The sequence below is a fragment of the Scyliorhinus canicula genome, chromosome 2, assembly GCF_902713615.1.
Source record: "Scyliorhinus canicula chromosome 2, sScyCan1.1, whole genome shotgun sequence".
Lineage (NCBI taxonomy): Eukaryota > Metazoa > Chordata > Chondrichthyes > Carcharhiniformes > Scyliorhinidae > Scyliorhinus > Scyliorhinus canicula.
The window spans coordinates 211,528,717-211,553,808 of NC_052147.1; the positions used below are offsets into that span (position 1 = coordinate 211,528,717).

The following is a 25,092-nucleotide window of genomic DNA, read 5'->3' on the forward strand; positions in this document are numbered from 1 at the left end:
ATTGTTGCGCGATGTCCGTTCATTCGTTGTCACAGCGTCTTCATGGTCTCGCCAATGTACCACGCTTCGGGACATCCTTTCCTGCAGCGTATGAGGTAGACAACGTTGGCCGAGTCGCATGAGTATGTACCGTGTACCTTGTGGGTGGTGTTCTCACGTGTAATGGCGGTATCTAAGTCGATGATCTGGCATGTCTTGCAGAGATTGCCCTGGCAGGGTTGTGTGGTGTCGTGGTCGCTGTTCTGAAGGCTGGGTAATTTGCTGAAAACAATGGTTTGTGAGGTCGCGCGGTTGTTTGAAGGCAAGTAGTGGGGGTGTGGGGATGACCTTGGCTAGATGTTCATCTTCATCGATGATGTGTTGAAGACTGTGAAGAAGATGTCGTAGTTTCTCCGCTCCGGGAAAGTATTGGACGACGAAGGGTACCCTGTCGGTTGTTTCCCGTGTTTGTCTTCTGAGGAGGTCGGTGCGGTTTTTAATGTGGCGCGTTGGAACTGTCGATCGATGAGTCGAGTGCCATATCCTGTTCGTACGAGGGCATCTTTCAGCATCTGTAGATGTCTGTTACGCTCTTCCTCGTCTGAGCAGATCCTGAGTACACAGAGGGCTTGTCCATAGGGATGGCTTTTTTAATGTGTTTAGGGTGGAAGCTGGAGAAGTGGAGCATCGTGAGATTATCCGTGGGCTTGCGGTAACGCAAAGTGCTGAGGTGACCGTCCTTGACGGAGATGAGTGTGTCCAAGAATGCAACTGATTTTGGAGAGTAGTCCATGGTGAGTCTGATGGTGGATGGAACTTGTTGATGTCATCGAGTAGTCGTTTCAGTGATTCTTTGCCATGGGTCCAAAGGAAAAAATGTCATCGATGTATCTGGTGTATAATGTTGGTTGAAGGCCCTGTGCGGTGAGGAGGTCTTGCTCAAACTTGTGCATGAAGATGTTGGCATATTGAGGTGCGAATTTGGTCCCCATGGCTGTTCCGTGCGTCTGGATGTAGAACTTGTTGTCGAAGGTGAAGACGTTGTGATCCAGAATGAAGCGGATGAGTTGCAGAAATGCTTCTGGAGATTGGCAGTTGTCGGTGTTGAGTACTTAGGCTGTTGCAGCAATGCCGTCATCATGGGGGATGCGGGTGTAGAGTGCCAAGACGTCCATTGTGACGAGGAATGTTCCTGGTTCAACTGGTCCATGGGTGCTGAGTTTCTGTAGGAAGTCCGTCGTGTCGCGACAACCCATCGTACAAGGTATGCCCAGCTTCTGTCGTGACACGACGGACTTCCTACAGAAACTGAGCACCCATGGACCAGTTGAACCAGGAACATTCCTCGTCACAATGGACGTCTCGGCACTCTACACCAACATCCCCCATGATGACGGCATTGTTGCAACAGCCTCAGTACTCAACACCGACAACTGCCAATCTCCAGACGCAATTCTGCAACTCATCTGCTTCATTCTGGATCACAATGTCTTCACAGGAGTGCGGCCTCAACCGGGACCTTGGATTCATGTTGCATTACATTCATCCCCCACCATCTGGCCTGGGATTGCGAAATCGTACCAACTGTCCTGGCTTGAGATAATTCACACCTCTTTAACCTGGGGTTACCCCTATTTCTGGATCTGTAAAGACTTGCGTAATTCAGGTGAGAAAGGAGCAGTGCTCCGAAAGCTCGTGTTTGAAACAAACCTGTTGGACTTTAACCTGGTGTTGTTAGACGTCTTACTGTGCTCACCCCAGTCCAACACTAGCATCTCCACATCAGAAAAAACAAGAATCAGGGATTGTTTAAATTGAAAAGATGAAAAACCATTACCATTAACTTTGATCAATAAAATAATGGCACATAAGCTGCTCGGAGTGACAATCAGTGGCGGATTGCCACTCTGTAGCGACTTACCTGTGCTTCCAGACTCAGGGTGGGTGAGGGTGAAGAAGTGAAGTGTGTCCATGACTCCAGCGGTGTAGTGCAAATGGAATGTAGCAAAGAATAAGCCCCCATTTTATGGCACCAGCTGTGGGGGTGGGAACACAGTGTGGGGGAGGTTGCTTAGTTGGGGGTCCCCTGGGAGGTTTGGGGCACAGGGGGCGGGGGGGGGGGGTTGTACCCCCTGGTGGGTTGAGGGCATGGGGGTGTACGACGGAGAGCTTGGTATGGGTGTTTAAAATAGTAGCTCTGAAGTTAGAAGTGCTTTTGTTCCCCCATCTAACTCTTTCAGAGTAACTATGAGTGTAAAATTGGCAGAACCATCCGAAGTTAGCAATTTAAATCATTTTGTCAGATGGTTCCGAGCCAGGGGAAGTTAGACCTTCTGGACAATTGCCGGGTAAACTCTTATCTGGGAACGTCCAAGAGGGATTCCCCAGCTCATCATTGGGGTATCCCCCCCCCAAAATATGCATATGGAGAGCCAGTAAGTTATGGTCCATGGTGTAATATTGATCTTGTTAGAATAGGTTTTATTTGCATGAATAATTATCCTTTGTGGACTCTGAGATGCATGTGTACAGACTTTTTTCTCAAGCTCACCTGTTCAGCCTTCTGGTGAAATACAGCAGACATTGCCAAGATAGTGCTACGCTCATCCAGAGCAGCTGCAAAACTCTTCCACTCTTGATCAAGTTGAGCAGATATCTGCTTGATCTGCTGAGATGCATAATGGCCAGCCTCTGAAAGCCTGGATGCAACAGACATGATGCGATTGATGTTGACATATGCGTTCTGAAAAAGCAGAAGATTGCCATTTACAATGTGAACAGAAGATGTCTTGTCACCAGCTTCATTCATCAGGAACGCAGCAAAATAGTGAGGTTAGCAAATTAACATTCCTAAAATATTTACACTCTGCCTCAGGTAGTCACCCTCTTCTTTCAGCAAAGAAACATATAATCACAAAATAGCATTTTTCCAATTCTAAAATGTTGTTACAAAATCGTTTGAAGAAATATATCAATAGTACACTCAAAGAAACTATACTAAACAAAACAGTACAATAATATGAAGGGTTTTACCTTTCCCATTTATAGTAAAGTACTCAGACAAATAATTAATTTCAAGACCCAAAGCATTAACCGGTGGCATGTATCAATAAACTAGAAGATAAACAGCAAAATTAGGTCCAATTCAGGTACGGTGCATAATTTGTTCCATCGCATTAAAGCTGGAATCATTATGTTATCCGCCCACCTCACTCTTGCTTTGCATACACTCAATGCCTACCTAGCAACATTTAGTTCAAAATAAAAGCAAAATATTGTGGATGCTGGAGAACTGCAATAAAAACAGAACGTGCTGGAAAAACCTCAGCAGGTCTGGCGGCACCTGTGGAGAGAGAAACCGAGTTAAGTTTTCAAGTTCATTATGACACTTCCTCGGAATTCTTCTGAAGAGTCAATATGGACTCAAAATGACTCTGTTTCTCTCTCATAGATACTGAGTTAATCCAACACTTTATAATGTAGCATGTAGCCTCTTGTACCAGGCGTACAGTAGTGCCAGCAGGCGCCATTAACAGGAAGGCATTGCACATATAAGTTTATGCCAACTAATTCCATAATATTCTGGTAGAGGACACTAAATTCTCTGTTTAGTTGACAAAAATTGGAAATTGTTTGACAGCTTCTCACACTGGCTGATAAAGAAAATGATGAAAAACATTAATGTTTTCTCCCTCACTATGTTTATCCACAGATTTGCAGAATTGTTACAGAGCAGAAGGAAGCCTTTAAGCCCATTGTGTTTGCACCGGCTCTCCAAATAAGCAACTCACCAAATGTTATTACTCTGCCTTCTCCCCATAACCCTGCACATTCTTCCATTTCAGATAACAGTCTAATCCCCTTTTGAATGCCTTGATTGAAGCTGCTTCCACCACACTGTTAGGCAGTGCATTCAAAACCCTAACCACTCGCTGCATGAAAAGGGTTTTCTGTACGTTGCTTTAGCTTCTTTTACCAATTAGTTGAAATCTGTCCCATCTCTTTCTCGATCCATACACGTGTGGGAACTGTTTCTTTCTGTCTACTGTGCCCTGAGCTCTCATGATTTTGAATATCTCTACCAAATCTCCTCTCAGCCTTCTCTTCTCCAAGAAAATAGTCCCAACCTCTGCACTTTATCTTCATAACTGAAGTTCCTCGTCCTTGGGACCATTTTCGTGAGTCTTCACTATACTCTCTTATGCCTTCACATCCTTTCTTAAGCGTTGTGCCCAGAACTGAACACAATACTCCAGCTGAGGTTGAACTAGCGTCTTGCAGAAGTTCAACATAACCTCCTTGCTGTTGTACACGATGTCCTTAGTATTAAAGGTAAGTTACTGGGTTACTGGGTGGGGTTACTGGGTTACGGAGATAGAGTGATGGTGTGGGCTTGGGTAGGGTGCTCTTTCCAAGGGCCGGTGCAGACTCGATGGGCCGAATGACCTCCTTCTGCACTGTAAATCCTATGATTCTATGAAAGCCTAGGATATTGTATGCTTTATTAGTCACCCTCTCAACTTGTCATCTTCAATTACTTATGTACATACGAACCAGGTCCCTCTGTTCCTGCACCCCCTTCCCCCTTTAGTGTTGCACCCTTTAGTTTATATTGTCTCTTCATGTTCTTCATACCAAAATTAATCACTTCACATTTGTCTTCATTGAATTTCATTTGTCACCTGTCCGCCCATTCCACCAACTTATCCATGTCCATTTGAAGTTTTACATTATCCTTCTCACAATTCACAATGCTTCCAAGTTTCGCTAAACCTACAAACTTTGAAATTAGGCCCTGTACACTAAAGTTTAAATTATAATCATAGAATCATAGAATTTACAGTGCAGAAGGAGGCCGTTTGGCCCATTGAGTCTCAACCGGCCCCCAGAAAGAGCACCCTATTTAAGCCCACACCTCCACCCTTATCTCTGCAACCCAGCAACCCCACCTATCTTTTTTGTGTATATGGACGGCTAAGGGTCCTAACATTGACCCCTGGGAAACTCGACCTCAAACCTTCATCCAGCCCGAGAAATGTCTATTAACCACTACGTTCTGTTTCTTTTTATTCAGCCAATTTTGCATCTAAGTTACTGCTGTCCTTTTTATTCCATGAGCTATAACTTTGCTCACAAGTCCGTTGTGTGGCACTGTATCAAATTCCATTTCAAAGTCAACACCATTGCCTAAGCAATCCTCTCTTATCTCTTCAAAAAGCTCCCGTAAATTAGTTAAACATGATTTTCCCTGAAGAAATCCATACTGGCTTTCCGTAATTAACCCCTATTTGTCCATCCTATGTGACTATTCATTTTTCCCCGAATTATTGTTTCTCAAGGTTTCCCCACTACCAAAGTTAAACTGACTGGCCTGTAGTCACTGCCCTTACCTTTACACCATCTATTGAACAGGCATCTAACACTTTCAATTCTCCTGTCCTCTGGGACCACCCCTGAATCTAAGGAAGACAGAAAAATTCTGTCCAGTGCCACTACAACTTCCACGCTCATTTCCCTTAATATCCTTGGATGCATCTAATCTAGTCCTGGTGCCTTATCAACTTTAAGTAAAGAGAGCCTATCCAATACCTCCTTCACATGAATTATTAACTCTTCTAGTGTCTCATAAACCTCCACTTTTATCCAAGCCTGAGTAGCATCTACTTCCTTGGTAAAGACGGATGGGAGTCGCTTTGGGGTGGACTCTGTAGAAACTGCAATTGTACAGAGAGTTTGCTGTAATGTATAAATTTGGGATAACTTTTCTGTAGTTTAGTAATAGTTGCCTACAAAGTCATGTTTAGTTGTGTTGCTTTTTGTTTGTTTCTTACAGTAGAAGTCTTAAATCTTTCAATCTTATTGGGCGGGCTATTTAAGTTGGTCACGGGAAATTCAAACATCATAACAAATTGGAAGCTTTTGCAAGATATGAATCCAGAGGTTGTGACAAGATTGAACAGTTACTTTTATTGAATTTATTTTAACGTTAACATGGCTAGGTCTACTGCTCGTGCATTTTTGGAATAAAACAGGACCTATCTATGAATGCCTTGTGACAGTTAACAAAGGTTAATATGAAAATGGTAGCAGAGAAATTAGAGATCGATTAAAAAGTCAGGGCTAAGAAGGCAGAGGTTTTGAAAGTATTTGCTCAAGACGTGAATCTTAAAGGAAGAGACAAGTAATCACAATTGCACTCAGGTTGAGTTGGCTAAAATTAGGTTGCAAATGGAATACTGGGAATTAGAAAAGTAAATGAGAAATCTTAAATTAGAAAGAAAGGAAAAACAGAGATGTGAAAACGTGAACTTGAATTTCAAAGCGTGAAAGGAAAACAAGTAGAAGAGAAACCCTTGCATTTCAGAGAAAAAAACTGAGAAAATTGCTTCTCAACAAAGAAAAGCTTAGATTACACAAATACGGGCAGCAGGAAACCTTGGGAATGATTCAGATTTAACTCCAAGTTTTGATTTGGTAAGAAATATTGACCTAGTGCCTAAATTCAGTGAGGAAGGCATTAAAATGTATTTTATGTCATTTGAGAAAATTGTTACAAAGCTACAACGCCCACAAGACAATTGAGCAGTTTTATTGCAAGTGGTGTGGAGGGAAAGCATTAAAAGTACACTCGCCTTTTTCAGATCTACAATCTAGTGATTACGAAACAGTGAAGATTGCTGTTCTCAATGCCAATTAGTTAGTGCCAGAAGTCAGTGACATTCAGAGGGAGATGTCAGCAACAGTCCAGCACGTCCATAGCTGATTAAAGGAGGCTCAGAGGCTACGGGAGCAGGAGATGGCGGCAACAGTGTGTGGCACCGAGGCCACACTATGCTATGGTGGTGACTGCAATGGAGTGTCTGGTGCACATCGGCAGCATGAAAAAAGGTGTCCAAAGTGTTGTGCAGCCAGTTATGGCCATGGCTGAGGGCCTCGGCAGAATGTTTGACTCACTGGGGCACGTGACCCAGTACCCGGCTGACCTTGATGAGGTGCTGCAGGACATGTCCCGCTCTCAGATGGGAATGGCCGTGGCGCTGCGGAGCATGCCCCAATCACTGAGAAGCATTGCCTAGGGTGTTGACACATGGTGCAGACATTGGGAAGTCACCAGGGCTGGCAGAGCCAGATGACACACAGGCAGCCGGGGCAGCTGCCCCTCTGTCCCGAGGTGAACCCCAAGGCCCAACCGAACAGGAGGAGCGGGTGCTGTATGCCAACTCAGACACGTCCCATGGAGTGCGAATGGTGGCCACCAGCTCCCTCGAGGTCTATCCCGCTGATGAGGCTGTTTCGCAGTCAGCACATGGGTAAAGGTGGCATGGCAAGTGCCGTTGACCAGTACGCTGGGGCCCGTGGTCCCGAGGGCCCCCAGAAGATTCCCGGCAGGGGCATCGAAGGCCACGGGACATGGTAAGCAGCTGCCTGCCTTCATCTCCGATGTGCATCCTGGGACACACCTGGAAGTAGTGGTAGAGCAAGGAAGGCTAAGCATGTTGAGGATCACAGAGGGCACTGGGGGAGGGGGAGAGAGAGTGGGGGGAAGGTAGGTCGGGGTGGTGGGGTGAGGGGGCAGTGGGGAAAATGGGGCGGCACCATCAGGAGAGTGGGGCATTGTTGGACATCTGTGAAACATTAAAAACCCTTCACCACAACCAGTAGTACTCCCGTCACTTTTTTCCACCCCCCCCCCCCCCCCCCCCCCCCCCGGTACATAAGGGGAAAATGAGTGAGCAGACAGGCGGGGCCAGACTATGGCATAGATTGAGGCGTCCTAGCGCTCAGCTCTCTGCCATCGACAGTGACCCACTAACGGTGTCATCACAGCTCCCCAGCACCCTGGAGTGATGTAACACAGCCCGGGGGTCATTAGCCATGTCCTCAATGAGTACGCCTTATCCCGCAAAAGCCAATCGCCGATTCTGGGGTGGTCCTCGAAGATGCCGGGGATGGCTGACTGCCCCAGGATGTAGTTGTCATGCACACTTCCTGGGAAGCGGAAACACACGTACATGATCTTCATGTGGTACTCACACATGAATTGTATATTCGGGGAGTGGAAACCCTTACTGTTAACGTAAGGCACTCTCAGATGGCCCAGTGCACGCACGGTGACATGCGTGCAGTCTATCAGCCCCTGGACCTGGGGAATTCCGGCGATAGCAGAGAATCCTGCTGCCCGTGCATCTTGTTGGGCCTGGTCCCTGACCCATGTCAAAGTTTATAGTTCACCGCCTGGGCAAACAGGGCATCCATGACCTAGAGGATGCGAGATGCTACACAGGTCCCCTCTCAAGCCCTGGAATGTACCCGAGGTGTAAAGGTTAAGGGCTGTAGTGACCTTGATGGCCACCAGGAGCAGGTGTCCTCCTCTTCAATGTGGTGTCAAGTCCACAAAGACATGGCACAGGTGCCGTATCATCTCCTTGTTTAGGTGGAACCTCCTACAGTACATTCTGTCCATCATCTATACAAAGGACCAGCGATGCTTGTAAACCCTAGGCCTTCGTGTTCCTCCCCCTCTGCGTCTCATCCTGGCATAATGGGCTGCCGGGACCTCAGGGTGTGGGGCGGGATCTGGAACATGGCGCGGGGTCCCGCACAATTTTGCCTTTGAGATTGGCCCGGTTGCATCGCAAACTATTTTGCGACTGGCTTGTTTCTTGTTTTTGGCCACTCGAGCTATTTACCGGCCTCATTTCGCTCAAATGAGAGTGCAACAAGCCTGGAGAATCGTGCCCTTAGGGTACAGAGACCTGTCTCCTCCACAGGATTCCATCCAATATGTGTGGATGTGGAAGGTCTGGGCATGATTCTTAATGAATACTTTACATCAGTTTGCATGAACGAGATGGAAACCTTGTAGTTAAGGAAGAGGAGTGAAAATTATTGGATGGGATCAACAGAGTGAGGGAGGAAATATTGGGCACGATTTAACCGTGCCCCGGCCCACCCATGTCCAGCAGTGTTTCCCACGCCGTCATCACCCATAACCCCACCTTCCCCATACTCTCCAACCCCCCAATACTCCCAAACCCCCCTCCCCATCCCCCGCATACCGCCCATCCACCACCACCCTGGCCCCCCACACTTCCCATCCCCTATACTCTCCACCCGCCCATACTTCCACCCACCTTCTACCCCATCTCCTCCCATCCACCAGACCCCCCCCCCCCTCGTCTCCTCATTTGCCCATACTCCCCACATCCTGTACCTGAGACAGCCACACCTCCCTGATGCACATGCCCACCCTCTGTTCACTGAAATGTCCCCGGTGTAGGGTCCTGCCCCTGTGTGCTCGGATATTGGCTGCTGCACCGTAGTATTCAGGCATAGTTTCCAGGCATCACGGTTTGATTGGGATGCTAGACAATAACTCACACATGCTACCCACGGGGATCCACTTGGGAGTTGTGAAGTGCTCACTTAACTACAATACCAATTCCCAATTAACCAGGGGTCTCCGCAGTCAGTGGAAGTTATGGGTGGTCGGTGGGGCAGGCGGGCTGGGGTTGTCCCCGGTGGAGGACCACACAGTCCAGGAGTTGGCATGGTGGACCGGTGAGAGTGGAGACGCCCATCTCCCTCCCAGCTGAGGCCATGGGCGGCCATCCCTCCTCGCTTAAGTGCAACGTGGCCATTAATTTGCGTCCATTAAGTTTTTAGCATCCTTGAAGATGGATAAATTCCCAGGTCCAGATTAAATGTATCCCAGTCTACAAAGGGAAAAAATAGCTGAGGCTTTGGGCATCACTTTCCAATCCTCTCCAACAATAGATGTGGGGCGCGATTCTCCGCAAATGCGGAGAATCGTAAAGGCTGCCGTGGGACAGGCCGTGACCCACGGCAGCCTTCACGCCCACCTCCGGGGCCGATTCTCCCCCCCGGGCGGGGCTAGGAGCGCGGCCCCGTGCGTCACGGCGGCGCGGCCTTGACGACGGTCGTCAAGGTCGCACGTCAAGCGTCACACCGGCTGACGCGGCCGATGATGTCGGCCGTGCATGCGCAGGTTGGACAACGCCAACCCGTGCACACGCAGTTGCCGTCTTTTCCCTCAGCCGCCCCGTAAGACATGGCGGCTTGATCTTGCGGGGCGGCGGAGAGAAAAGAGTGCGGCCCGCGATCGGTGCCACCCTTGGCACGGCCGTGGTACTGCTGTGCCAATCGGGCCCCCAGATGCCCCAAACGGGCATCTGCCGCTCGTTTCACGACGGCAGCGAGCAGGTGTGTTTGCTGCCGTGTTGAAACGGGCATGAAGGCCCGGCCGCTCGGCCCATCGGCCTCGGAGAATCGCCACTGGCCGTAAAAAATGGCGAGCGGCGATTTGTGGCGTGGGTCGGGCGTTGGGGGGGGGGCTTGAAAAATGTCGGTAGGCCCTCCCGCTATTCTCCCACCCGGCGTGGGGGGCCGAGAATCGCGCCCGTGGTGTCAGAGGATTGCTAACATAACACTGTTATTTATAATCTTCATTATTGTAAGTAGGCCTGCATTAACACTGCAATGAAGTTACTGTGAAAATCCCCTAGTCGCCACACTCCAGTGCCCGTTTCGAATATACTGAGGGAAAATAAGAGAGTAAGGGATAGCCTTAGTAATTACAGGCTTATCGACACAACCTTAATGCCAAGCAATCTATTGGAACAGATCCGCGAGTCAGAATAGATCATTGTTTAGAAAATTACAGATTAATCAAGGACAATTAGCATGGATTAGAATGAGGATCTGATTTTTGGTTGGCACCAATATGTGTGTGTGAGTAACAAATAACTTCTGCTTATGTTAATATTTCATGCAGAGTGCTCACCAAAATATTCAACAACTGTTTCTGATGGGTGGTCCTCACTGCCTTTAATGGCTTCACATTTTCACAAGATATTACAACATTTCAGAGCTGTTGGAATGGCAAATGTTTACTGACCAGTTTGAGTGTCTGCTGATTTTCATAAACTGTTGAAAGATTTCCCCATATTTTTCAACTAAACAGGGATTGAAATGCCTCCACACTGCATATATGGCTGCCAACAAATTTGTCTTCACGCTGACCATGTTAGTAAATTCATATTGTTTTAACATTTCCCCTAGTCTATGATGAGCAAGTAATGAGACTGTTTCAAACCACTTATTAAGTAGACTGATGAGATTTAAATTTTGCAAAGCCGCTTTCCTTTCATTGTGGGCACGGAACTTCAAGGAGCCATTGCAGAAATTGATCAGAAAGTAGAATTCCTAAAATTGACACCTTGGGTGAGGCAGCTGTTTTAAGATACTGTCTGACAGCATATCAAGGCTGCATGATTAAAAAGAAACAAAGTTTAAAAACTGATTTGAAATTTTGGTGCAATTGCAGCCCATCTTTCAAATGGTGTAAAAAATGTATTGCTTCAAAAATGCCTCAAAGGTAAGTAAAGTTACTGACAGCTAGTACTTGTGAGAAGGTTACATTTAATTTGCCATTGATATGGGAGCCTGTTCCACTATTTCATTTGATCATGACTGATCTGCACCCCAACGCTACTTATCCACCTTGATTCCATATCCTTTGACAACCTGACCTAAAAATAATCCATCAATCTGAATCTTAAAAGTTTCAGTTGATCCAGCATCCACAGCCTTTTTGGGAAAGGATTCTACATTTTCACTACCCTTTATGTGTAAAAATGCTCCCTGAATTTATTCCTAAATGGCTTAGTGGATTCCCACACCAGAAGAAACAGTGGGCGCGATCTACCAGCCCCGTAATGGCAGAATTGGAGTAGGACGCTGCTGATATATGCCAGGAGAGGCCTCCCCCGGGGTCCCCAACGGCCGCAATGCCTCGCGAGATCTGGTTAGGTCTCATGTGGTGAGGAACTTGCCAACAGAGCAGGAGAGAAACTCCCAGCAAAACCCGCCTGAAATGAAAACAAAATCGCTTATTGTCACAAGTAGGCTTCAATGAAATTACTGTGAAAAGCCCCTAGTTGCCACATTCCGGCACCTTTTCGGGGAGGCTGGTACGGGAATTGAACAGTGCTGCTGGCCTGCCTTGGTCTGCTTTAAAAGCCAGCGATTTAGCCCAGTGTGCTAATCCAGCCCCTAGAATTGATACTTCGAAATGTTTCTAGCATCTTCATCTACCCCTTCACATCCCTTTAAGATTTTAAACATGCCCAAAACCATATGCGTTAATCCAGATGGAGTCGGACCAAGTTCTGGATAATACAAGCATAAATTAAGTACTTGTGTATTACAACTAAGATCTTGGGCTGGAATCTCCGACCCCCCGCCGGGTCGGAGAATCGCTGGGGGGGGGCGGCGTGAATCCCGCCCCCGCCGGCCGCCGAATTCTCCAGGACCGGATATTCGGTGGGGGCGGGAATCGCGCCGCGCGGGTCGGCGGTCCCCCCCCTCCCACCGGCAATTCTCCGGCCCGCAATGGGCCGAAGTCCCGCTGCTGTAATGCCGGTCCCGCAGGTGTGAACCAAACCACCTCCCTTACTTGCGGGTCTGGTGGCACGGGCGGGCTCCAGGGTCCTGGGGGGGCGCGGGGCGAACTGGCCCCGGGGGGGTGCCCCCATGGTGGCCTGGCCCCCGATCAGGGCCCACCGATCTGCGGGTAGGCCTGTGCCATGGGGGCACTCTATTCCTTCCGCGTCAGCCATAGTCTCCGCGATAGCCGACGCGGAAGTGACCTCCTTCCCTGAGCATGTGTGGGATGACGTCAGCAGCCGGTGACGCTCCCGTGCATGCGCGGACTTCCGCCGGCCGACGGAATCCCTTCGGACCCGGCTGGCATGGCGCCAAAGGCCTTCCACGTCAGCTGACGGGACGGGAACCACTCCGGCGCGGGCCTAGCCCCTCAAGGTGAGGGATAGGCCCCTAAAGGTGCGGACAAATCCGCACCCTTGGGGCGGCCCGACGCCGGAGTGGTTCACGCCACTCCATCCCACTGGGACCCCCCGCTCCGCTGGGTAGGGGAGAATCCAGCCCCTTATTACCACAGTGCAAATTTTGCTCACAACATTTCCAGAAAGCACTACAAAAGTAAAAATCATATATTCTTTTCATTATTTAATGACGAAATACAAATCATAAATACAGAAATTGGCCCAGATGGCATTGCCACCGGCTTTGAAGAAAGCTGCTTTCAAAGATCTAACAATCTCTGTGATATGGATTTCACATTTGCCAACATTTATTTGATTCTAGTACCAAGTCAAGGTATCTCCAAGCATCAGCATCATTTTATAAATTAAGTTTAAAAATCTGTGGTGGCATGGTGGCACAGTGCTTAGCCCTGCAGCCTACGGCGCTAAGGACCCTGGTTCGATCATGGCCCGGGTGGAGTTTGCACATTCTCCTCATGTTAGCGTGGGTCTCAGCCCCACAACCCAAAGATGTGCAGGATAGATGGATTGGCCACGCTAAATTGCCCCTTAATTGGGAAAAAAAATAATTGGGTACTCTAAATTTAAAAAAAAGCTACAAATATAAGGAACTTTTAACCTAATAGAAAAAACTGACATTACTCAGAAATAAAATGAGTTTAAAATTGTTTCTAAATTAGAGAGTTGTTCAGAAGCAGTGTCCCATTATTACCCTAATTACGCCAGGTTTTTAAAATCGGGGGCAATGCCAGGGTGCTATCTGGGCATGACTCTTTCCCCCCTGGGGTATGTACTCACCTGTGCACCTCCAGTGGGTTCTGCTCACCAGGTGCACATCGTGGAGGACCTGTCCTGAGAGTGCCCTGATGTGAATTGACATTCTCATGGAGGGGGTGGTGGGGACTATCAGGCGGAAAAGTTTTAGAACTATGTCTCAATACATTCAAATACGGATCCTGACTTTGAACGTAGGGTCTCCCAGTACGTCATTGGTGGGGGACGACTGGAATGGGAAATCCTGCAATTGTAAAAACCTGTTATGGATCTCCCATGGTCTTTCCTGCACCCGCTGCCAATCCTTAAAAATGGGAGCAGAAAATCCCCCCCAATGTTTGTGAAGCTCTTTGAAATATTTTAGTGCGATAAAATGGAACATCAATACAAATTATTATTAATTCACAAGTATTTTCTGAGAAATGTAGTTAAATTAGTTAATTGTAATCAGGGAACTTTTGTATCTTTCTTTTTCATTACAAACTAGTGCTTACCATCGAGTTCATAGCAAAGTGGTTGTGCTGAGTCTGCAGATCCAAAGCATGCTGGTAACTCACCCCAATCTCAGTGTGACTCTGAAGGAACAACTGCTTGTTGTGGCTAATCCAGTCAAACATCTGAATTTAAAAAAAAAGAACTTGTTAAAGCAGCTTCAGTGATTAAATTTGATCTCAAGATGTTTACAGACAATTGCTACATATTTTGAATATAGGAAAGAGAAAGGTGAATAGGCAAAAGTAAAACGAATGAGAGTCATGCAGCAAATAAGCCTGAGAGAAAGGAACAGAGAAAAATATCAAATAAATATGGATCAATGGAGAGAGACGTAGATGAAGATAATTTGATCATCAGGACTCCCAGTATATCAGCCAATTTCAAGTTTTAAGGAGTTGAATTATGTGTCTACAAACAAAAAATGCTGTATTCTTGTACTAAATGACTGTGGTTTGCCCAAGAGTAATTGTTTGTTCTTCACTCAGCCATGTTTGTTTGATGTACATTTACTGCTGAGACAGTATACTGAGATGTGGAGAACCTCATCCCCAAAATTCAATGAATACCCCCAGACATTACCCACAGACATCTGAAGAATTTAGGAACGTTAACTACAGGTTTCCATTGAGCCTCTTCACTGACTGAGCGATTTGAAAGACACAGTTGTCTGAATTACAGAACCGAACCTTATTCCTCCACACCTCCATCTGGATGCAGTAATCAGGTCCAATAATAAAATGCAAAAGCCTAAATATCTTTATAAATATGGCCCGACAGATGCATGTTGGAAAATGAGGGAGAGATTATTACTCTCGCCGCACTTGATTTTGGTGCCTTTTTTGTAGGATTCCATTATTAACCTCCTGACAATTCAAAAGGATTTTTTATTGGGGATTCCCTGGTCTAGTAGATTTGTAGAGGGGATTTCTTTCTTTGTTTTTTGGTGAGACAGCAGCAGAGGGAGGTACACCTGCTCAGGTATTGTCCGACACACATTATGAAGGCATGCAGCTATAAATATAGAGCTATAAGATTAAAAATAATGATTCTCCTATGAAGTAGAACATAGAACATAGAACGATACAGCGCAGTACAGGCCCTTCGGCCCTCGATGTTGCACCGACATGGAAAAAAAAACTAAAGGCCATCTAACCTACATTATGCCCTTATCATCCATATGCTTATCCAATAAACTTTTAAATGCCCTCAATGTTGGCGAGTTCACTACTGTTGCAGGTAGGGCATTCCACGGCCTCACCACTCTTTGCGTAAAAAACCCACCTCTGACCTCCGTCCTATATCTATTACCCCTCAATTTAAGGCTATGTCCCCTCGTGCTAGCCACCCCCATCCGCGGGAGAAGGCTCTCGCTGTCCACCCTATCTAACCCTCTGATCATTTTGTATGCCTCTATTAAGTCACCTCTTAACCTTCTTCTCTCTAACGAAAACAACCTCAAGTCCATCAGCCTTTCCTCATAAGATTTTCCCTCCATACCAGGCAACATCCTGGTAAATCTCCTCTGCACCCGTTCTAAAGCTTCCACGTCCTTCCTATAATGAGGCGACCAGAACTGTACGCAATACTCCAAATGCGGCCGTACTAGAGTTTTGTACAACTGCAACATGACCTCATGGCTCCAGAACTCAATCCCTCTACCAATAAAGGCCAACACACCATAGGCCTTCTTCACAACCCTATCAACCTGTAGGGATTAAAAATTAAAAGCAGAGTTAATCTACTGGACAACTGTTTAGAGGTTTATATACATGCCTGGGCATAATTGTGTACTCAAGGACACAAAATCTTGTGGTGTAGGATATGATATATCCTTTATCACAAGGGAGAGTCTCCAAAAATATGGGAACTGGCCCCGACATCATCTCAGCGAGGCATTGATAAATTGTAAGATACCACAATCTAAAAATGGATCACCTTAAGGATGCCCCTAAATAACTTGTCAACTAAATCCTGGAACCTGAGTGTAGTGTCCTCTCAGTTTCTTGTTTTCTTGAAGAATGTTGACTAAAATGAAAGGTGCTGACTAAAACAAAGGATGTTGTCCAGCTCTTTTATGGTATAAATATTGGAACTAGGCTTTTTAGATTCATTGGATTCACTCCAGTATCTTTCAAGGTAAAGGTATTAGCTGCTGTGGTGTAGCAATGAAAGTTCTCTCTTAATTGGGTGAAAGATATCTGGTTGTACTCTTGTCACTTTCTACATGGGGATTTAAGGTTAATACTAGTCTAAACATTGATGGATATCTTAAATATCTCTCTGCATCATTATTTAAAACTTGAATTATCTAATAGAAGCTAGTTATACTTTATTTTCCAAGAACTTTCAATGTTTTGTTACTATTAAATATGAATTGCATTTTTGATTCTTCAATAAACATTTTTTTTAATGTGGAAACTATGTTGATTGTGTATATATATTGTATCCAAACTCAAAAACCCATCTTCATTCACTTTTCAGTGGAGAGGTACATTTTGAGGAGAGATACCCAGACTTTTATATCAGGATTGTAATCTGGCTAAAACTGGCTAAAAAAGATAGACACTGGTGTGTGGTACCAGGGAGAAAAGAGACCCGGTACTCCCCAGCCCTAGGCACTGTACTGATTCTATTTGGTGACACAGGAGGGTACAAGGGTCCAGCAGCACGGTGCTGTCCATGAAGACCAGATCGGCATGGAAATGGAGAGCAAGAATGAGTCTTCCCAGGCAAACTTGTGTACAGTGCATCAGGAGCAGCGCAGTGCTATGGCAGGGTTGCACCCACCTTGAATTCTTCTTGCCAATGGAGGGCCATCTTGTGCATGCCACTATTTATCAATTAGGTTTGACACTGATGCAATTTCCTGCTGGCGTGACACAAGATTGGAAGGCCCGATGTGACCCTGGTGGGCAACTGTTCTAATCAGCATTCATGATGTGCAAATGAATGCACATTTTGTTTATGCCGCCTGGCAGCGGACTGACCCACCATTAGCCTGCCAGTGTAAGAATTGCAACGTGATTTCACGCTGGCGGATTTCCATCTTTTAGATTCTCTACTCTCACCCGCTGTGGGCAGGAAAGGTGGATTCCACCTGTTAACTCTGTTTCTCTCTCCAGAGATGCTGCCAGACCTGCTGAGTTTTCCAGCATTTTCTGTTTTTGTATTTCAGCTTTCCAGCATCTGCAGTAGGAGATTATGATGGATCAGATGTCAGTTGTATCAAACATTTCTTTGGAAACAGTCATTCCTTTCACACTTCATGGAACAAATGAGGAATTTCCTTGTGACACAAAGAATAGAAGATTTAATGGTTACCAGGTTTTGATGTAATCCAGATACCTGATAAAGATATCAATGTATTAAATACTGATATAATACTGATGAACCACAAATAAAAAATAACTCTGACTAGATTAGCAGAATACAGAATTGGAACAATAATAACTGTAGACTCCCTACAGTGCAGAAGGGGGCCATTCAGCCCATTACATCTTCACCAACCCTCCGAAAGGGCACCCCACCCAGCCCTATCCCCATAACTAAGATACGAAGGGGCAATTTATCATGGCCAATCCACCTAACCTGCACATCTTTGGACTGAGGGAGGAAACTGGAGCACCCGGAGGAAACCCACGCAGACATGGGGAGAACATACAAACTCCACAGTCACCCAAGGTCAGAATCGAACCAGAGTTCGTGGCGCTGTGAGTCAGCAGTGCCAACCACTGTGCCACCTTGCCACCCTTGGGCAACTGAATCTCAGAAATGTCCAAGGAAATGTTAACAGCTGCTTTAGATTTGATTCACTAAGTATCATAACGTTGTGAAGTGCCCTGAGTGAAGAGGCAGCATCTTTGAAATGACACAGGACAATGATAGCCCTGAGGAAGGGAGTGAGGATAATTATGAATCTGAATAAATTATAGTCGTCACATAGGGCTTGACTTTTCACTAAGTAAGTGTCCCCATCGGCTTACAAAAACAGCGAGGGGCGAGCTCATCCCCACTCCAACACGTTGCCCTGCAGGACCATTGATTGGTTTAATGCGCCCATCTTGGCAGGAGGTCCAGCCTCTGGGAGATGGCAGTCAATCAAATGATTGGCAGGGCTAAGCCCAGTGATGCCACTAGTGGCGACTGCTGGGACTACATCCAGTTTCCAACCACAAGGCGACAGAGCCAGAGTTGGAGTTGAAGGTAATGAGAGGGGTGGATTTCATTGGGACCAGACTGGCAGACCCTGGAAAGGGAGCAAGAGGGTTTTGGAGTTGAGTAGTCAGGATTGGCGGGGAGGGGAGAGTGAAGAGAAAGCAGACCTTGAGGTGTGGGGTGCCTTCCGACACATTTTAGGGCCTGTTAAAGAGGCATCTCCCCCCCCCCCCCCAGTGCCCACCACCAGCCAGCGCAGTGAAGGCTGCCATGCTGGATGCTTGGCATAGGCCTCACCCTCCACTGCTTAAATCTCAGCAGTGGCAGGACAAGACCATTAGTTTGCCACTTAAAGGTGTCAATTGGCCCACAGCCATGCCAGCCTCCTAATGGTTCTCTCACTACTGGTAAAATTGGAGCTGGTAAGGGGTCAGGCACAGTGCCCTTGCCATCTTTTTCTCACACCCTCCCAACCTTCTGCCAGTGGGAAAGAAAATCCAGCGCAAGGAGTTTTAATCTTGTGATGAATGAATTAGTCATGGACTAATTGTCATTATTAAAGTCATAGAAGTGAATGGCCTTATTAGAGACAGACAGCATGGTTTTGTATGTCTCACTAATTTAACTGAGCTTTCTGGGGAGGTGACAAAAATGATTCATGGGGAAGGGCTCTGGATGTTGTCTACATGGACTTCAGTAAAGCATTTGATAAGGTCCCTCATGGCAGACTGGTGCAAAAGATTAGATCACATGGGGTCGGGGGTGAACTAGCTGGATGGATTCAGAACTGACTTGGCATAGAATAAAGAGGGTAGCAGTGGAAGGGTGTTTGTCCGAATGGAGGTCTGTAACTAATGGTGTTCCACAGGGATCAGTACTAGGACCTCTGCTCTTTGTAATATGACTTGTAAGAAAACATAGCGGGACTGATTAGCACGTTTGCGGATGATACTGAGATTGCAGGAGTTGTGGATAGTGATGAAGGTTGTCAGAGAATACAGCGGAGAAATGGCAGATGGAATTTAACCCGGACAAATGTGAGATGATGCATTTTGGTAGATCCAATTCAGGTGGGAGCTATAAAATAAATGGCAGAACCATCAGGAGCATAGAGACACCGAGAGATCTGCAGGGCGTGCAGGTCCACAGATCCTTAAAAGTGGCAACACAGGTGGAAATAGTGGTAAAGAAAACATATGGCATGCTGCCTTCATAGGATGGGGTATTGAATATAAAAGCTCAAAAATTATGTGACAGTTATATAGAACGTTGGTTAGGCCAAATTTGGGATACTGTGTCTAATTCTGGTCATCACGCTACAAGAAGGAAGTGGAGGCTTTGGAGAGAGTACAGAAAAGGTTTACTAGGATGTTGCCTGGTATGGAGGGTATTAGCTATGAGGAGAGATTGAATAAACTGGGATTGTTCTCCCTAGATAGACAGAGGCTGAGGGGCGAGCTGATAGAAGTTTATAAAATTATTAGGGGTATAGATAGGGTGAAAAGTGGAGACTTTTTCACAGGGCAGAATTGAAAGGGGGCACAAGTTCAAGGTGAGGGGGAATAGGTTCAGTGAAAATGTGCGGTGGCAGATTTTTACACAGAGGGTGGTGGTGGCCTGGAATGCACTGCTAAGTGAGGTGGTTGAGGCAGATGCATTAGCGACCTTTAAGACTTTTCTAGATAGGCACATGAACAAACAGGGTATAGAAGGATACAGGCGATTGGTCTAGATAGGACACGTGATCGGGGCAGGGTTGGAGGGTCAAAGCGGCTGTTCTTGTGCTGTATTGTTCTTTGTTCTTTGTGCCTGAATTATATGATGTTACATAGTTATATAGGGTAGATTGGTTAAAATGGTACCTTGATTCATTAGAGATGATCAATGCAACATGAAGGAATATAATGTTTTAGGTTTGGTGATAACACCTTGCAATCACTTAATACCATATAAAATAGCTGGAGTACATCATTTTATACGTACTGATGTGTTCTCTAATGAGATACCTAGGTTACTGAGTAAAATTTCTCTGATAAAGATACAAATGAAACTTGACAGAGCATGACAGGGCAATTATTTTTGTTGTCAGTGGACCTGCAGGTTACCAAGTCAGGACATTATTGTATCTCCTGAACAAAGCAGCCATTTGACTGTTGGTCAAGTATTGATGGTGTGAAGAATCAGAGAAAAAAAGCAAATGGTCTTAAAGTTACACAGACAATTTTTTCACATAACATTTTCAATGGCTAAAAATCCTGCTAAAAGATGCAGGTATAGTTGTGGATGCTAATAGAAGAGATTAGAAAGAATTATGAAATCTCTAAGAAAGTATCGGAGGATGCACCAAGACCTATGGTCACATGCCAATGGAAGGCTCAATTTAACCAAGTAGTCATCATGGTTTTAAAGATTTGGGATAAAGACAGAAACATTTTCATCTTACATTTTTTGACCTGGCTCTGAAATTCAGTGGGCTGGATTCTCTGCCCCACCACATTTCTGTTTCACCCCGCCGGCGGGATTCTCCGTTACGCTGGCTGGTCAATGGGGTTTCCCAATGTGGGGCAGCCCCACGCCGTTGGGAAACCCCCAGGCTGCCGGCAAAACGGAGCATCCCACCGGCGGAGAATCCAGCTCAGTATATCGACAATATTATAAAGTAAGGTCAAGATTGTTATTATACGTAAAATTATGGAAAAACTGAATAAGAACTGTGTTTGATACACAGGAAAGGTTTTGATATATAACGGAGATGAATTTGTCAACAAAGCTCTGGGATGTATGTGAGAATGTGTCATGAATACAGCAGCTAAGATACCTTTACAATGACTTTTGTGAAAGGACTAATACTGTGATTGATGAAATGGTACATAACATTTTGGCAAATTGATCAGAGTGTAAATTAACAACTGCCTTAGCATGGGCAGTTCATGCAAATAATACTCTTCAGATGATTAGAGGATACAGTCCTTACAAATTGGTCACTGGGTGAAATTTCTAATTACCTTCTGTTCTTTGAGATAATCCTCCTGCTACAGAAGCCACTATAATGTTTCCTAGTTTTTCTGCCCATTTAAATGCTTTGCATGGCAAGCAGGCTTTAATCAAAGCCGAGGTATCAGGGAAAATTCAGAGCACCAAGATGGTCTGAGACAGATTTGAATGGGAAAGATATTGGGTACTATAGAAAGGGTCAGGGAGACTGAAAGAGTCCAGGTAAAGGTATTAGGTGGTTAGAATAAGATAGTATTTTTCAAACACAGTAATGAAACTGTTAAAATTCATTCCTTACAATTAATGAGAATTAATTACAAAATCTTGGACTCTGAGCAGCTGAAAGAGATAGTTCAATAGCTCATGCGTTTTAAGATGAGGGGTGGGATTCCCCCCTACCCGGCGGGGCGGGGGGTCCCAGCGCAGAGGAGTGGCATGAACCACTCCAGCGCCTTCTCCGCACCTTCAGGGGCTAGGCCGGTGCCGGAGTGGTTTGCGACGTGCCGACGGGGAAAGGGCTTGGCGCCAAGCCAACCGGCGCTGAAGGGCCTCCACCGGCTGTCGCAGGTTGGCGCATGCATGGGAGCACCACTGTGTGCTGGCGTCATCCCAGCGCATGCGGGGGGGGGGGTTCATCTTCGCGTCGGCCTTCGCGGAGGAATAACACCCGACGCGGAGGAATAGAGTGCCCCCACAGCGCAGGCCCGTCCACGGATCGGTGGGCCCCGATCGTGGGCCAGGCCACCATGGGGGCACCTCCCGGGGCCAGATCCCCCAGCATCCCCCCGAGGACCCTGGAGGCCGCCCGTGCCGCCAGGTCCCGCCGGTAAGGACCTACTCTAATTTACGCCAGCAGGACTGGCAAAAACTGGCGGCCACTCGGCCCATCACGGGCTGGAGAATTGCCGGAGGGGGCCGCTGCCAGCGGCCTCCGACCAGCGCGGCGCGATTCCTGCCCCCGCCAAATCTCTGGCGCCGGAGAATTCGGCAGCCGGCGGGGGCGGGATTCACGCTGTCCCCCGGGAATTCTCTGACCCAGCAGGGGGGGTCGGAGAATCCCGCCCGCGGTTCCTGAGGAACAGAAAGTGGTAAATTAAGGGCTGTGTAGTAATAATTTAAGTGATCATGATGCACATTATGGAGCTATTACACATACAGGACAATTGGCCACAGTAGGTATATGAGTGACAGATGTTCCAGATCGATACAATGAATGAAAAGATGTGACAATTATGAGACACGTAGAAAAAGCTATGGTAAGTTTGAATTTTGGTTGAACATTCAGGGTGATGGTCAAGAAGTGAGGTTTATGACTAGCAGATTAGGGTGAAAGAGTGGAAAGTAAGGAAGTGCAGTATAGATAGTGATGGTGAGACTATGTTGATTTTTATATCAGAAAACAATCACGAATTACAGAAAGAATCTTCAATAGTGCAGGTTGCTGACCTCATAGTGATAGTCCTGACAAACTGAAATGCACAAGTGGAGGTCATAGCTTAAATAGACCTGACAAAAGAAAATCCACAGAAGAGGCATGTAATGTAGGGTCCTCAAGATCATGAGGGTTTGGTGGCTGTCCATAAAATTGAGGACAAACTAATAACAGAGGCAAAACAGAGTTAGGTAGTTAGTGAGAGTTTGGAGTTTAACCTGAGGTGCCAGATAAGGGTCAACCAGCTTTGTCGCATAACTGGGATTTGGACTGAAGAAGGAAAGTTATTAAGGGTTACCTATAGAGTATTATATCTATGGGGATTATTTGTGTTGGTAGTTGATAAACTGTTTACTGTGTGTTTATAAAATTTTAACTGGATTCATATAATAAACATTGTTTTGTTGAAAAATACTTTAGATCTCTGTTGCATCACACCAGTAAAGTGGGCCCTTGCGCTCCCCATAACCAAAATCTATTAAAAGTTGTGGGTCAGGTGAATTCCATGATATACTTTGGTGTTCTCTAAACCCTGCCCATAGGTGTTACTGCGGAATTTGAGAAATGTATTATTAATAGGGTTAGAGTAGAATTTAAAATTGAGATTCAGATTTGGGGGGCTTTCAAATATATAGATTTAGACATTAAAAAAAGTAGTTTTAGAATACCTTTAAATCAACAACCCTATTTTGACAATGCTATTCCCATCCTGAATAATTGTAACAGGTCATAGAAAGATTATGTTATATCTAAAGAAGGGACCAAGTATTCTGTGAAGCTTGTTTGGTCTGTTGAATTGCTTTTTTTTCTCAGACTAGGCTGCATGTTAGTTTTGATGTGCTGGAATTAAGTAATTCGATGAAACATCCTAAAGTGGCTAATATTTTAAGTTCAAATAAAACATTTGAAAATTAAATCATGAAAAAATATATACATATGTTCCAATCTTTAGATGATCCGGAGAACACAAAATTGGTTATCTTTTGTGATGCTGCATCACACGCTAATTTTCCTGATGGATATTCAAGTGAAGCTGATTTCATAATATTCCTGATAGCTGAGAATGAGAAATGTTGTCCTTTTGTTTGGGAAGCTAAGAAAATAGAATAGTTGTTAAAAGTACTTTGGCTGTTGAAACACTGGTTCTTGTGGAGGTAATGGACCTGAAATTCTAATTGTCAAACATTTTAAGTTATATTCTGTATATTGGGGCAATGAAGATAGTCATGAATACAGCAGCTAAAATTCCTTTTTGCAATGTTATGTGGATAATCATTTATTGTGGGACAATGTGCACTCTGTGAAAGATTATTTGCGAGAAGAAGCTATAGATTGACCTTGCCAACTTGAAAGAATTGTTGGAGAGAAAGGAAATCTCTAAAATCAAATGGGTAGATTCCTGCCATCTATTGTTATTTTGATTTACTAAAATAATCACAATGAAGTGCAAAGAAATTGTTTGGGATCCTGGAGGAGGGGATCACACAATATAATGCTTTGTACTGAATATGGATGTTTATATTTCTATTTGAAATTTTGGTTTTATATCCGGTCTTTTTTTTTAAAAGAAAGCAAAGGCAATTTCCAAGTTACATATCAGTTGAATCAGGTGGCAGTCATTAATTGGGAACTCATTTGTGCTCATTTATATAGGAGCAGACTAAAGCTTGGTTGGGTTGAAGGTGCACAATATGTAATGTGTATCTCTATGAGTAAAATGCGACACCCACATCCCATGAAAGGATAAAAAGAAAGCACGCACAGTGCATGAAGACTAGGTTCCAATTTTATCCTTCACTGCCTGACTATCTGCATTATAACACTCCATTTCCAGCCACAGGAGCCCAAGGAGGATGAGAGAAAAGGACAGAACAGCATTAATAAAGAAACGACATCACTTGATCTGAAATGTGTAGCCTTACTGGCACTGCATTAACCTTGGAGACAAGTACAGAGTTGGGATCAGCATGTGGTGAGTAATTCAGACATGAGTGGGTTGCAGCCAGGCCAAAGGGAAAGGATTGTTCATTTGGCAGCTCACTGGAGGGCAAGGTGGCAGACAAGTATTGCTGCAGATGTCTCAGATGAAGATCTTGGTGGGGCAATGTACAGGAAAGCTGATGAGGATATGGTATAGTGGGTGCACTGGCTAGTTTAGTAGTAATCAGAGAATCATAGAATACCTGCAGAAGCCATTCGGACCATCGAGTCTGTACTGACCGTCTAAAAGAACCGCCATGCCCCCACACTAACCCCATAATGCAGTAACCCCACCTAATCTTGTGGACACTCAGGGCAATTTAACATGGCCAATCCACCTAACCTGCACATCTTTGGACTGTGGGAGGAAACCGGAGCAACCTGAGGAAACCCACACAGACATGGGGAGAACGTGCA

The 25,092-nt window shown here is 45.6% G+C and overlaps 1 protein-coding gene across 6 annotated transcripts in view; it reads right to left on the reverse strand.

Annotated features, from left to right (window-relative positions):
- Positions 1-25,092, reverse strand: part of kalrna (kalirin RhoGEF kinase a) — a 1,222,490-nt gene that overhangs the window by 561,723 nt on the left and 635,675 nt on the right. For all 6 annotated transcript variants that reach the window (XM_038789521.1, XM_038789520.1, XM_038789517.1 and 3 more), the window contains 2 exons: positions 14,114-14,236; positions 2,531-2,722 (listed from right to left, as the gene is read on the reverse strand). In XM_038789521.1, coding sequence (XP_038645449.1) covers positions 2,531-2,722; positions 14,114-14,236 — 315 coding nt within the window. The remainder of the gene's footprint in view (positions 1-2,530; positions 2,723-14,113; positions 14,237-25,092) is intronic.